The 16648-nt window shown below is 38.6% G+C and overlaps 1 protein-coding gene across 2 annotated transcripts; it reads left to right on the forward strand.

Annotated features, from left to right (window-relative positions):
- The first annotated feature begins 2775 nt into the window (after window positions 1-2775).
- On the forward strand, window positions 2776-14975 carry LOC139974668 (uncharacterized). 2 transcript variants are annotated; one of them, XM_071981928.1, is made up of 9 exons: window positions 2776-2934; window positions 4497-4731; window positions 5857-5914; window positions 6733-6785; window positions 7512-7640; window positions 9654-9844; window positions 12741-12821; window positions 13680-13902; window positions 14683-14975. In XM_071981928.1, exons 2-9 carry the CDS (start codon window positions 4500-4502, stop codon window positions 14724-14726), a joined length of 1011 nt encoding a protein of 336 aa, XP_071838029.1. In that variant the 5' UTR covers window positions 2776-2934; window positions 4497-4499; the 3' UTR covers window positions 14727-14975. The 2 variants fall into 2 exon arrangements, with proteins under 2 accessions (XP_071838029.1, XP_071838030.1); XM_071981929.1 differs by having other exon boundaries at window positions 4497-4722.
- Window positions 14976-16648: the final 1673 nt, after the last annotated feature.

Raw genomic sequence — 16648 nt, forward strand, 5'->3', positions numbered from 1 at the left:
AATGTATTTTACAGATTTAACGCTTTATAAATTAATAAATTTGAATTTGAATTTGGCGCTGAGCGTACAAGAAAATTTTGGGTTTTTTCAAACCCCCAGATGGCCGGAAACGGCACTTCCCGAGTGTTTTATGCTGCGAATACCTAGCCCTAAAATATGGGTCTCAAGCCTGCAATTTCTCAGATTGCACGTAAAAGTCTGTAAAAACATTGTAATTTGTATATTCGATGGTGTTTTAAGAGAGTAGCTATTACTCGTAGTGTACTCGCAAAGACGTTTTTGAGTGTAGTAAGGGCAGTGGCGGAGCTAGGGGTATTGGTCAGGGGGGACAAGAATGGTCTGTAGGGGCGCTTTCGACACTATCTAAGCGGAGCGCCACCACAGGTTGGCGCGGAGCGTACAGAAAATTTTTGAGTAAAGTTACTCCCTAGATTGCAGGAAATGACCCTTTCCGGGCCTTGCTAATTTGCAGATAAACGGAGAACAAATAGGTGTCGTCGCCATTTTGTCGGAAAATTACACCAACAGAATATGACAAATGTCAATAGGTATATGAGAGCGCAATAAAATAGTCAATAATCGCGAATAAGTTAAAAGTAGTGAAAAGCTGAAAAGGGCGCCAGCAGTCCATTTGAGTCCGTCAGGAGGGGGGGGGGGGATCCGCCCCCTGACTGTATATATGGACGCTCCGCCACTAAGTAAGGGGATGTTGGAGAACTGGCTGAAATGAGGCAAGTCATTGGCCTAAGACGAAGTTGTGTTACGCTTACCGGTACTCACACTAACTGCTTCCACTTTTCACGGGGCGTGAAGACACGATTGGGGTGACAATGTGGTCTATGGCCAGGAGACGGGCCGAGGGACCAGGGTCCCCCAGCAATTACTAAAATTATTACACCTATATAGTATACGTGTGCATCGGACAGATCGACAAGTATGCATTGAAAAATGGGCAGATGCACGTTTCGGAGCCTTGGTAAATATTGGGGGGGGGGGCTTATCATGCATTTGCCCCCTCAACTTTTTTATTGGGGGGGCTGAGCCCCCCCAAGCCCCCCCCCCCCGGTTCCGCCGCCACTGCTTATGGTTTGTACCGTCACCACAATGGAACTAATATGTTATTGTTATAAGTGTATTATGCGTATATAGTGCAGTGAACCTGCAATTTATCCTTGCCTTTACTGATTATATATAGTGCATTAGGCCTGCTACTTATACTACCAGTAATAATAATATTTTACTGTATACTAAAAAAAATCTTCTTGTTAAAATAGTCTTTCATTTAATACATTCCTGATGTATTGTTTGTCTGTTGAGTGTTCTATCTGTACCCTCTCTTCTCTCTCTCTCTTTCTCTATCGTAAAGAATTGTTACCCCCCCCCCCCCCACCATCATATATTACATACAGGGGCTTTTTACTATATTTGAGGGCAAATACATATATGTCTCTCACCCACCCACACACACCCGCATACATACCGTTGATCTAGAAACTTAGCTGCTTTAACAGGAATTTTGTATCAAGCAAACATCATTAAAATCTCGATCTACAATCTCACATGCATAACAAATATTGATCCAACACTTGACACGTACCAATGCAGGCTAACTTGTTGTTGTTATATATATATATATATATATATATATATATATATATATATATATATATATTAGCGGTTAGTGGTTAGTGGTTAACGCCGGCGTCTCCCAGTCATGAGATCCCCGGTTCGATTCCCCGCCGACAGCAATGTGTGTCGTCTGGCAAGGGTGTTGTTCGATAACAACTTCCTGACATGGACGTTAAATGGATGTGTGCCGAGAGATTGGCTTCGGTCAGCTTGCGAGTCTACAAGCCTCCATGGCTTCTTTCGCGAGTTCCTGTTTGCGGGAAGATCACATATACATACATACATACATACATATATATATGCCATTTTTACTTAAATTCACACTTTTAAGAGACAGTTTAGAGTTTGAATAAAAGTTTATAAAAGTGTAAATTTAAGAACTAACTTTTCAATTTCAGTTTTTGTGTGAATTAATGTATACGATGTGCCAGTTTAAGAACAAGTTGAGACGTGCGCATGTTAGAAAAATTCTAAAACCTAAATATGAGGTCTGCCCATGCTTCCCTTCTTGAGATACCAGTTTTACAAGATTTTCACAATTTGACCCCTCATGGTGACCCCAAATGACCTTTGACCTCCATCATGAACAATAGGCTTCTTGTACTCAATGTGGTACTTCTACACACTAAATGTGAGGTCTGCCCAAGCTTCCTTTCTTGAGATATTGTGTTTACTAGGTTTCTACAGTTTGACCCCTGGTGATCTCAAATGACCCTTGACCTCCACAGAAAACAATAGGCGTCTTGAACTTAACACATACACACCAAACATGAACTTGGTCCAACATTCCCTTCTTGAGATATCGTGTTTACAAGCTGGGCGTCACAAACGCACACAGACCACATACGCCATCATGAATGCAAAGGTTACGATATTCATCGAAACCAAAAATTAAACAAACCTTAAATAAGCCACAAGCGACCTGGTTCCCAAACGTTTGAACTATAAAACTGAGTTATGAAAGAGAAGTGGGTCTATAAACACATGGGTGGGTTCAAGGCTTCGTGTGAGACGTACACAATACCTTTTGTTCAACTATATAGCTGTGGGGGAGACCTAGCAAGTAAACATACGACCCTGGCTAGCATATATAACCTCCACTCCTCATCGCGTTCTAACAATTACGGTTCAATCAACTATGCAATGCAATATCTAAAACATATAAATGTGACCAGTCATCTATTTCACCCATTGTGTATACAATCGCTCAGTATACGCTGCACTTTCCTTTGAAACCTGCAAGAAGCCAACCGTTGACCTTAAATACAGCCGTTATATAATCTCGCTTTTGTCGAAGTTGTAAAGGTAAGAAATAAATTTATCGATATTAACTCTGAAGCAAACTTTCACATAATTTTAACTTTTTTATTTGAAAACTGTATAAGAATCATGCAAATATATTTAGCCTGTATCTATGTTCGATGTGTGAGAAAAGTGTTGCCAAAAGTACAAATTGTTTGTACCACTCACACGATACAGGCCATTTGGAAGAGAGTCTGGAAATGTTGTTGAACGTGTGCAGGGGAGGGGGGTTGTTCCCCTCTCCGCGGCTACCGCCCTACTCAAGTCCCTACTCCATGACGATATACGTTATAAATATATAAATACATATGAAGTAAAAAACCTGTTTATTTGATTGCAATATTTCATATATAGAGGCTCACTATGAAGAGATAAACACAATATAGTTTCTTCAATTCAAATTGCAAAAAAGAGTTCTTTCCTTCAAAAGTGTCTTTCCATTTTAATCGCAGATATTCAGACTGGTAAAATTATACAATTAAAATGTTTAAGTATAAGGAAAATAAAAATATATGAAAATATAATGATAATAATAATAATAACAACTATGTAGTAGACTTCATTTTGATGAGGGGGGGGGGGTGGAGCAGATATGTTCTTATCCACAGTTTATTTCGTAATGACACCATATTGAACATCATGTTAACACACATACACACACTATATAATCATTTTCTTCACTGTCGTTTTCAAATCTTCCCATTGCTCCTTGCATAGTAAACTGAATGACACAGCTCATTTCGATGGCTCTATGCTTTGCTGTTGATAAGTGACATTAAAAAACAATGTAGTTCTTTGTCGTGACTTCTAACACTTCTAACACTCATCGATAGCGTCACAAAACATATATAAAAACATATATATATATATATATATATATATATATATTAGATTCCAGATTATTATATATAGATATTCTAGATTTTCCAACTCATAAACGTTTTCGGTTATATATATATATTCATTCGCCTTTTGTCGTTTACCTCCATTTCGTTAACAAAAAGTCTGTTTAAAGTATCTCTTACGAGATCCGGCTTTGGGAATCACAAATGACTTTGAGTTGGTTAGAATCATGTTTGATATCTAGAGTACGGCAAAATATGTCACCAAAAACAGAACTAGTATTGTTCGATACAGGTGACAAACGACTACAGTGGAATTACGGCCTTCCTTACCGGTTCTAACCTCTGGACATTGAATCGGCGTCCATATATATCCTAGCGGTTGGGGTGTCCGCAAGTGGGGCGTAGATATATATATATATATGTATTTATACATATATATATATATATACACACACACACATTTGGTTTTATATATATATATATATATATATATATATATATATATATATAAATATATATATATATACACACACACACACACACACATTTGGTTTTTAAATAAGTTTTTTTTGTTGTTTTGTGTGATTTATCACATCACTGTTTGTATAGCAATCCTGTTCATTCTGTTGACCCGGGTGCTTTCACATCTTGTTAATTACTTATTTATCTTATTCTGTTTTTTTTCGGTGTTTTTAAATAATTTTATTATTGTTCCTGCAGGTGATGGCAAGTAAACTAGAAGCTGCATCCACATCTGACATTGCGAAGATAATTCCGGACGAGAAAGATAACACAATGGACGCCAAAACGGTCAAATTTATTGTCTTCTTCGTTGCCGTGGCAAACGTCATAGCTTTGGTTGCGCTGATCGTAGCTTTTGTGGGCGCCAGTAAGAGCAACGAATTTTACATTGACACCGCAGGGTCGGTAGATTCCGATGTACTGGGTGAGACTGGTGAGTTGATAAAATCAAGCAGAACAAATAAGGTCTTCTCGGTTGATAATTAAAGGCCTTAAGGCCTATTCAATGGTGTGTTATCAAAGTGTTAGCTTTATAATACGCTCTACACCGTCCCGGCTTCCCATTCCTCATCACTACATCTGGTTTTTTCCCTTCTTCCTGACTCCCCCCTCCATCGCACCCCACCCAACCCAAAACAACGCCACCCCAACCCTCTAGACCAGTTTATGACTATGTTTATATGAAGGTTAACTTATAGCAATTAAAGGAGAGTTTCACTATATGGTGATATTTTCATGTTGCAGCTTAGGGTTGATGGTGGGGGGGGGGGGGGCGTGGCGGGGAGGAGAAGTGGGATAGGAAGAGGGACGTACAGTCAAGGATTTTTTTGTGTTAAGGTCGCAAACGAAAACTCCATAACTTTCCTATCTGGGGCTGTTCTCCGACTCAACCTCATCCCTCACATCGACTATTTTTTTCCTTTTTTTCAAGAAGTGAGATTTTCTTCCAGACTGTTCAGTAGATGATTAATACATTACGTCACTTCTCATTTCTCGAGTTGACGTCACTCTTACATCTTCGTGAAAGTGACTTCCATCTACCTATCTCCTTTGGTCATATATTTAGAAGTGTTGATCTTTGTTAATGAAGAGTTATTGTCTTAAGTGTGCTCGACGGAGACGGCAGAACGACCCGCGAAAACATGCATAGAGTTGTGACCATTTTCAACTTTAATGTATCGGGTACTGGCTATGGTATGCCCGACGGAGACGGCAGAACGACACACGAACACATGCATAGAGTTGTGACCATTGTCAACTTTAATGTATCGGGTACTGGCTATGGTATGCCCGACGGAGACGGCAGAACGACACACGAACACATGCATAGAGTTGTGACCATTGTCAACTTTAATGTATCGGGTACTGGCTATGGTATGCCCGACGGAGACGGCAGAACGACACACGAACACATGCATAGAGTTGTGACCATTGTCAACATTACGTTTATCCATTTTGGTTTATATGAGGAATAAGCAATGCTATAATCAATTGAATGTGATAAATTCATTTTCGTATTGCGTGCAAATTATGAAACATATATATCTTCCGCCTTCAGGAGTGGATAGGGTATGGGTGTTTCAGATTGGCCATTACGTCGGAAATACACAATATCTGTGAGTATGAATATTATTTTACATTATCATTTCATAATTTCATGTTGTTAACATCTTCATAAAGCAAATGATCATTTGGAAAATATTCTATTGGCGTTCACTAAACTCTTGCTTTTCAATGATCGATTACTTGAATAACCTTAATTTATTAATTGATCAGTATATCGATATGTTGATTAGAATGGATTGAAGAATTGATAAATGGCAGAATAGGTGGATGGACGGATGGGTGATTTGACTGATGTATTGATGGGTTGCTCTATTGATTGATATGTTGAGGATTATTGATTGGCAAATTATTAGCATATTGAATGATCGATTGTTGGACGGATTGACTGATTCATTCGTTGCATGGTGGATCGATCGATTGATCGATTCTTTCAACATGTCAATCACATGGCTGATGTATTGAAATATTGGTTGACATATTGATTGATACAGTGGCGTAGGAAGGTACTTTTCAGTGGGGGGGGGGGGGGCTGAAGACTGATGGCCGGCCCGGGGGAGGGGTCTAAGGGGAGGGGGTGATTTTTTTTGCATTTCCAGGTAGCCTCAGATGCAATTTGGTGCAATATAGCACACTCCAACATCCACTCCATTTTGTAAACTTAATTTTGTATTTTCACCAGGCCTTAGATGCAATTTGGTGCTCCAAATGAGATTTTTTTCTCATTTGCCCCCCCCCCCCCTCCCGGTTCCTACGCCCTTGGATTGATAGACTGAATAATTATTGCTTGGTTCTTCAATTAATTGATTGAACTATTAATTATAAGAGATGGATTGATTTTCATTGATCGATCGATTGCATTTCTTTACAGGGATGAAGATACTGAAACGATAAAAGGATACAATGTTGACGTCGTCAATGCTGGTAACACACTCATCACTTTAGCTATACGTAACACTACAAAAATATAGCCTACAGCTTATAATTTCTACTTAGTTAATGCGGTAGGTATACATTGATGACATAACATAAATAACATCGAATGGGTTTTGTGGTAGCTTAGAAAGAAATAAAGAAAGGACTTCTCATGACAAAACCACCGATCCCATCGGAAACTTGTGGTAAAAACCAGTGAACCATGAAAATTATAAGGTAGCATATACTCCATATAAATACCGCATTGACTTACACACTAAATCGTCAAAGTAATATGGTCTCTAAGTCCTTTTTAGAAGTTCTAACTATAGTAAACAAAACCTATACACATCTCTGGATAGCTGATACGTTGGCCATTCAAGTTCTCGTATAATGGGCTACCATATAGATTTTCTTGGAAGGCTTGACGTGGTTAAAACTTGCATAAATTTCCCTCAAGTCTTGCACTACATGTGCTTCCACTCATGCTCTATATTACATCCGAGCCACACACACCTAAATAGATCATGTTATCGAACGAGATTATCTCCGTTTTTATTTTATTTTATTTTTTTTGTGGCACTTTTCCATCATGGTAGATTCAAATAGACTCTATGGAGTTTATGTAACCTTAAAAATTATAGTCCATCCCCATCATGTTCATTTTGCAGCCTAACCCCATCCCCCTTCTCGTACGTCCGACCATCTGAATTTCTTCATATCCTTTAACTACAGTTTGCCAGATAGCCAATAAGAACTGCCGCTTGACGTGGGACTTGTACGAGCGTTGCTGGGATTCCCAGGCAGGCGAGAGACCTCGAGGTGGCATTGGTTTGATGGGAGGATGGTACGACGCATGCGTAGGTAAGAAAAACGGGTTGTACTCTTTGAGGTCAAGCCTTCTGACGTATTTCAAGATTTTTTGTTTTGTTTGCATTTAATGTGAACAAATGTCACGTGAATAAGAACAACATAGCCTGGAGGCTACCGACCCGGGACCCAGGATCACTTAGGACGGGGCGAGGAGCAGGCGCGTAGCCAGGAATTTGCCAAGGGAGGGGGGGGGGGGATGTAGATTCGGCATTGCAAAATATCTAAGCGTAGCGCCACCATGATTGGCGCGGAGTGTACAAGAAAATTTTGGCTGTAATTTTGGCCTTGTAAATTGCATCTTAGCATTTTCTCGTTTGAAAATACTAGCGATATCATAAAAACATATAAAAAAATTAAAAAACATGCTCAAGGGGGGGGGGGGCGGCTGCCCCATTCGCCCCTTCCCCCTGGTTACGCGACTGGCGAGGAGTAACAAATAATGCATTATAATGATCGAAATCATGTAAAATGAAGACTTCAAACAGAAATAGAAGGCAAAGGTATCCGACCTTTCCTCTCGAAGCCAACTCACTTGAATGAGTAAATTACAATTTGTTACACCTTAAAACCCAAATCCCGATATAATATATGTTCTCTGTCGTACCCACTGGCGGATCCAAGGGGGGCCAAGGGGGGCCATGCCCCCCCCCCCAAAGGTGAGCCAAAAAGTGTTTCCGAACATCCGCTAAATCATATGATTGGAAATTAAAAAAATCGAGAGGAATAGCAGTGGTAGTCTAAACCTTTTCGTTTTCTGGTTTAAAATTAAATGCAGAGCTCCCAACTGACCCGCAATTCGCGGGAATTAGACCCGCATTCTAACACCCAAACCCGCTGACCAGCACAAGCGTCCGAAAAAACCGCATTGTAATTGTCAAGTATACATAAAAAAATTTGCATCAAATTTTGACTTAGCAACCATCATTTCTTTAGCATTTAGCATAATAGAGTATAAAACCTCCTTTACAGCATCATTTGAACCTCAAATTAGCCTATATTTCTTTTCATTGGGGCGAGCAGCGAACATTTTCATGCCACGGGAAAGAATGAATTATCACCTACTATTCAATTTATTGATGTTACACACAAAAAAATGCATATTTTTCAGAAAACTTTGGGTGACAAAAGCCTTTCTAAGTGCCACCATTTTACATGTAGGCATCACCAGGATTCAAAAAAAAATCAAAAGGGGAGGGGGACACCCCCTCCCCTTATACCCCTCCCCCAGGACGGCGCTTCGTGGCATGGACCAACATTTGCCTTCTCAAGAGTTGGGAGCTATGTAAATGTATGAGCATGAGGATTTACAGTTTAACACCATTTTGCAGTTATAGGCTGGTTGTAAGAAATTTATAACCTATGAGAAATAAAATTTCTTGAGAAAGATGATCCCAACTTTGTTTTATAAATATTTTAGAAAATTACACCTGGGAAACATTTTTTTTAGAAGTAAATTAACATCACCATTGTACACTTTTGTCGCACCAAATTGCATCTGAGGGCATTCAGCAATAGAAAATTTTCCAAGGCACCCCATCCCCTTAGACCCCTCCCCCATATCACTCTAATGCCACTTTGGCCCCTCCCAAACAAAGGCCCTGGATCCGCCAGTGGTCGTACCTAATGTTTAAACCGAAAACGGTAGTTTGTGTCGACTTACAGCTATATACAAAAACTCAAGCCCATCAAAAGGATTTTCTTTTTTTGCAAATTTGGGCATAGTAAGTTTGAATACATTCTTTTCTGTATTGCTTGAAGCAATTAAAACTCGCTACCAAGGTGTATCTATAAACGGTTGTAGATACTTGGGGAAATTCTGATTGCTGACACCAACATGTTACAACGAAAAGAAAAAAAGAGAAAGAAATACAACCCATTGAAGTTTACATAAAACGGTGTTCCAGTCAATGTAGTAAAAGCTTGAAGAGTGGAATATATATAGCTCTATATACTAAACGTTTAATATAAAGACAAACCCTAACCCTTTGGTTTCAAAATTTATAGGATGGGCTATCACTCGAGACCGGGCTAGGACTTACTCCTTTTCTACCCCATTCGAGAAAACATTTGAACCAACCTACTGGGTCAAACCTGGTGGATCGTTCACGAGCCCGAATTTCAACAATTTAAAGGTCGCCATTTTGGATGGTTGGTCGGTAGATGAACATTGCCTAGCTCGCTATGATGATGTAACCGTAAGTATTCTCACAATCGTGAAATTATTCATTCTCATCTTTAATAAGAAAATCAACAGATATATTGAGCTGTTGATGAGTTCGACAATCAGAGAGAAAGGAGGAGGAGAGAGAGAGAGAGAGAGGGGGGGGGGGGGGAGAGAAGGAGAGAGAGAAACATGTACAAACGCTTCAGTCGCACTTTGTTTTTCCATTTAAAGTCGCTTACTTATTATTCTAAGAAAAAATAAATGATTCTAAGTCAACATCGTCACTAAATTAAACTTCTCCGACAATAAGAAGAGATAATTCGGACTTTTGTAAAAAAAATTGTTTTAGAGAAACGCACGCCAGCGGATTTCAATGAGAAAGAAAGACAACCGACATCTGTATCTTACGATGATCTTATGATGTTATGAACTACCTTCAAAACATGTCGCTCCGTCTGGGAGATAGTTTGGGTTTCAAAACTCTTGTCTGTTGATGATGATAATGATGATGATGATGATGATGATGATGATGATGATGATGATGATGATGATGATGATGATGATGATGATGATGATGATGATGATGATGATGATGATGATGATGATGATGATGATGATGATGATAAATTGATAATCATAATATAAAGCGTAGACTTATCCACCGGTAAAGGCGTATCACAATATCATCCTAGTAAACGATAGCCTGTCAAACACAGAGACAATCCTTTTACATGGCAGCAGCTAAACAGCCCCCAAACTTACAATTTATTTGACCCGATTTATACACCTGAAGAGAGGCAATGGAGATAAAGTGCCTTGCCCAAGTACACAACGTTATGATCTGATATATAAACATATCCATCCATCCATCCATCCATCCATCCATCCATCCATCCATCCATCCATCCATCCATCCATCCATCCATCCATCCATCCATCCATCCATCCATCCATCCATCCATCCATCCATCCATCCATCCATCCATCCATCCATCCATCCATCCATCCATCCATCCATCCATCCATCCATCCATCCATCCATCCATCCATCCATCCATCCATCCATCCATCCATCCATCCATCCATCCATCCATCCATCCATCCATCCATCCATCCATCCATCCATCCATCCATCCATCCATCCATCCATCCATCCATCCATCCATCCATCCATCCATCCATCCATCCATCCATCCATCCATCCATCCATCCATCCATCCATCCATCCATCCATCCATCCATCCATCCATCCATCCATCCATCCATCCATCCATCCATCCATCCATCCATCCATCCATCCATCCATCCATCCATCCATCCATCCATCCATCCATCCATCCATCCATCCATCCATCCATCCATCCATCCATCCATCCATCCATCCATCCATCCATCCATCCATCCATCCATCCATCCATCCATCTATCTATCTATCTATCTATCTATCTATCTATCTATCTATCTATCTATCTATCTATCTATCTATCTATCTATCTATCTATCTATCTATCTATCTATCTATCTATCTTAATGCAATGGAGGTTCGAATCCCGGTGGAGGCTGAAAGTTTTTTCACTGTTCTTGATTTTCCAACTCATTACGATTTTCATTTATATATATTCATTTGCCTTTGTCGTTTACCTCCATTGCATTAACATAAAGTCTGTTCAAAGTATCTCTTTCGAGATCCGGCTTTAGGAATCACAAATGATTTTCGAGTTGGATAGCATCATGTTTGATATCTAGAGTAGGGCAAAATATGTCACCAAAAACAGAACTAGTATTGTTCGATATAGGTGACAAACGCCTACAGTGGAATTACGATCTTCCTTACCGGTTTCGAACCTCTGGACATACAATCAGCGTCCATAGCCTAGTGGTTAGGGTGTCCGCGTACAGAGCGGGAGGCCCGTGGTTCGAATCCCGGTGGAGGCTGAAAGTTTTTTCACTGTTCTTGATTTTCCAACTCATTACGATTTTCATTTATATATATTCATTTGCCTTTGTCGTTTACCTCCATTGCATTAACATAAAGTCTGTTCAAAGTATCTCTTTCGAGATCCGGCTTTAGGAATCACAAATGATTTTCGAGTTGGATAGCATCATGTTTGATCTCTAGAGTAGGGCAAAATATGTCACCAAAAACAGAACTAGTATTGTTCGATATAGGTGACAAACGCCTACAGTGGAATTACGATCTTCCTTACCGGTTTCGAACCTCTGGACATACAATCAGCGTCCATAGCCTAGTGGTTAGGGTGTCCGCGTACAGAGCGGGAGGCCCGTGGTTCGAATCCCGGTGGAGGCTGAAAGTTTTTTCACTGTTCTTGATTTTCCAACTCATTACGATTTTCATTTATATATATTCATTTGCCTTTGTCGTTTACCTCCATTGCATTAACATAAAGTCTGTTCAAAGTATCTCTTTCGAGATCCGGCTTTAGGAATCACAAATGATTTTCGAGTTGGATAGCATCATGTTTGATCTCTAGAGTAGGGCAAAATATGTCACCAAAAACAGAACTAGTATTGTTCGATATAGGTGACAAACGCCTACAGTGGAATTACGATCTTCCTTACCGGTTTCGAACCTCTGGACATACAATCAGCGTCCATAGCCTAGTGGTTAGGGTGTCCGCGTACAGAGCGGGAGGCCCGTGGTTCGAATCCCGGTGGAGGCTGAAAGTTTTTTCACTGTTCTTGATTTTCCAACTCATTTTCATTTATATATATTCATTTGCCTTTGTCGTTTACCTCCATTGCATTAACATAATATATATATATATATATATATATATATATATATATATATATAAACATACATATATATATATATATATATATATGTGTGTGTGTGTTTGTATATCAATATATGTATCAATATATATATCAATATATATAATATTATATATTTTTTTTGTCTATAGGATTTTGATGAAAGTGATGCAAGTCAAGTGATCCACTTCCGGTCAGAAGATGATGTCATTGCGGCACTGAAAGCAGACATGGTAATAAAACATTTACTGAATATAGCAGTATAGACCAATATTTACATATAAGACTATCGGTCTTTCCGATGGTAAATTTAAATCGGCCCGACGAGAGATTGGTGTTCAAGTGGGGCTACAAAACCCGAGGCCCGTGATCAACAATGGACCCGGGGCCCATGTAAGGATGAGTCAGGTTAGGGCTACACTGCTCATCAAAAATGAATCTCTACACGCTCAGCTTGAATTTATACCCATTGATTTATGAAGGATTTAAAAAAAGGTGCACTGTGATATAATTCGGTTCCCGAGGCCCGACGTGGCTCTCTGGTTTTAATGTTATAGTTGTAAAAGCGATTCAGGAGGCTGGTCGATTGTTGTGTGATTATGTCATTAACACAGTAATTTAATGGCAGCGGTTTGGAAACTTTAAGGCATCGACCTTCCAATATTCCTCCCACCCCAAACCTCCAATATGTTGAATTTGTATTGATTTGTTATTTTGAGTAGATCGTTTATTCGAGATTTCCAAAACTTGAATGAGTGATACCAGTAAATTATAATAATAATATTAATATGTCAGCAATTTCTTCGACTCTAATTAATGCAATTTTTGATTTATTTAAGAGATCACGAAATAGATCAATAGGCCTATATATGATATCATCACTTAATTTAATAATATGATTAAAATTAAAAAGATTGAAATCATTATTTATGGATTTTTTTTGTACGTGATGTGCTCTGCTTTGTTGTGGGGTGGAGTATTGTGCTGTGTTTTCATGTGATGTGATGTATTGTGTTGTGTGATGTATTCAGCTGTGGCTTGATTTGTTATAACGCATGGATATTTACTTTTCATTTTTTCCTCGATTTTAGGTTGATGTGGCCTTCCTACCGAAAATTCCCTACTTAGACAGCCACTTAGAGATCGAGTTAGCAGCCTATCAACCGGATACAGATCGATGTGTTTTGGGTGGACCAGCCATGATGATGCCCAAAGATCAGGATGAGTTGACCACGTGGTTCAATGCTGCATTCAACACGTTGAAATCCTCTTACCAATATCAGGATATCTGTGATAATCTGAAGGACGAGCACGGTATGTGTATAGTAATTTTTACGTTCACAGAGAAATCATTTTCAAGACATTTTGTTCGTCTAGGTTCAAAGTGATTCATTTTGATCAATCAACAATTTGCATCGGCCAGAAGAGTACGGTAACGTCTTCGAAATACATACAGTACCTACATCAGTAGGATATTTGCCCAGTTCACTATTTGGTGTATGATGACAAACCTCGCCCCCCGCCACCCCACCCCTATACCCCCCCTCTTACCCTATCCACACCTCCACTTAAGGTGGTCTGTAACATTTCGGCTAGGTCATATATTTGGAAGCTGGTCATATATAAATATATATATATAAATATAAATATATATATATATATAAATATATATATATATATATATATATATATATATATATATATATATATATATCCACACCTCCACTTAAGGTGGTCTGTAACATTTCGGCTAGGTCATATATTTGGAAGCTGGTCATATATAAATATATATACATAAAGTTATATATATATATATATAAAGTTATATATATATATATATATATATACCATTTCGCCCAACTGCCATTTCGCCTAACCTTACCATTTCGCCCAACCAGCCTGGTCATTTCGCCCAACCAGCCTGGTCATTTCGCCCAACCATATAATATATAATCAAGGTTGGGCGAAATGACCATGCTGGTTGGGCGAAATGACCAGCCTGGTTGGGCAAAATGGCAGTTGGGCGAAATGGTTGTTGGGCGAAGTGACCAGAAAGCATATATTTTTATATACATTTTCATCCTCTTCTGGCAGGTGACCAACCCGGCAATGATCCTGAATATATTTGTGTCGACTAAACTGTACAACAATAAGAAACTGGTTTTGGGCCTTCTACGACAATTACGAATTTTAATGGTTTCTACGATAAAAGTTCAACGAACGCAGGGTGGAGAATTTATCACTAACATAATTAATTCATAAAATTAAATATACCTGCATTATCTTATTAACTTTTCAAATAAGGTGCACGGAGAAATATTGAATAATGTATTTGTATTGTAAACGTTTTAACTGTATCTTTTCTTTGATGAATACGTTTTCCTCAATAATTTTCAATCAAATCGGTATATATATATATATATATATATATATATATATATATATATAAATGAAAATCGTAATATATATATATATATATATATATATATATATAGTCGTCCACAATTTTATTACAGCTTCATTTTATGTTGAATTTCATGGGGAAAAACTGCAGATTAATTGTAAAAGAATTGTATGAAGTGTCTCGTCAACGTGATAGTTTTTCAAGTGTATGGTCTTAGCACATTCATGGCGTCAATAAACTGGTTTGGGAGAAAATTGTCTTCGATTTTGATTATTTGTTTCATGTTGTACTAAGGATTCCCACAGGAAGTTAATTTATCGATACATTGACATGTTTAGTCGGTTTGGAGTACTGAATCGGCGCGGTACTCTTAACTTTTAGTAGTAGAAAGCTCCCATATCAGCAGCAGATACCCTCGCTCTCACCCCCAAACCCCACCCCACCCCTCCCCCACCCACCGCCACCTCTCCTCCCATCTCTATCGACTTCAAAGTCGTATAGTAGTGTGTAAGGTAAAAATTGTCATCCGCAATCGTTTAGCGACCCCTTTCCACTCCTCGATTGTTCATATATGTTAGTTATGAGTTAAGTTATAAATTGTCTTGGCTGAAGTTTACTAGGCCAAATGTGTTTTTACGGCAGGCGGGCGGTTATTCTGATAGGTGCATCCTTTTGTTTCATCGGTTGATCAAAGCCTTTAAATCTCACAATTAAAGATTATAAACATGCAGATTTAACTAGTAAAGAGTAGATAGGATATCCCTCCATTCCACTTATGAGTCTTGTAAAAAATCATCGAGAAAAACAAAATGGCAAAGAGATTTGCTGAGAGAATTTCAAGTTGTCTTGAGTTTTCTTTCCAAAGTTTATAATGCAGGATGTGTATTATTTTTTTATAGAGTGGTTAGTTACATTATGAACGTTCCCATTTATACTCATAATCAACTTATTTAACAAAATACACAGCAGGAGGATTTCCTGGTAATTATGGTCGAACGATTTCTTGTTATTAAATCCTTGTATATCCTTGGATTTGTATCCCAGGAAGAAACCCGTAATAACCAATTAAACAGAAAAGAGTAGGAAAACAATGAGGCCAGATATCGGGGGAAAAAAAAGAAGATAGTTGAAAAGCATACCCCATAGCAAACGTTCATTTTTGGGGATTATGTGTTTGGAACATCTTCTATAAGCATCCTGATAAAGTTATACATTAAATTCATTCTAGAGAAAAACAATACTTGAGGTTGCTACGATTTGTCCCAAAAGTGATTTTGAAGCAAACAGGCATCTGATGTCACAGATGCAAACTGACATATTTGTTTAATTTCTCTTTCTCAAATTTAAATCTAATGTTCTTCATCACAATTAGGATGCATTAATATATGAATACACTGTATAGTCATTTGAGGTATTGATAACTTCAAATTCCCCTACAAACAAATAGGGCACCTGACAACTCCAAGGTTAACTAACAATAAAGTGTGCAACTATGACGTCACTTAAAGGCATTGAAGACTCGCCCCAAACCGCGTGCCGCCCTCCGAAAAATGTTAACTTTCCGTTGCTGGCAAGTGAAGTTTTCTTCTTGTCGCTACAAAATGCAGACAGTAATGAAACGTGATACCTTGTTATCTTTATCTGGACCTGAGATCA

The sequence above is a fragment of the Apostichopus japonicus genome, chromosome 10, assembly GCF_037975245.1.
Source record: "Apostichopus japonicus isolate 1M-3 chromosome 10, ASM3797524v1, whole genome shotgun sequence".
Lineage (NCBI taxonomy): Eukaryota > Metazoa > Echinodermata > Holothuroidea > Aspidochirotida > Stichopodidae > Apostichopus > Apostichopus japonicus.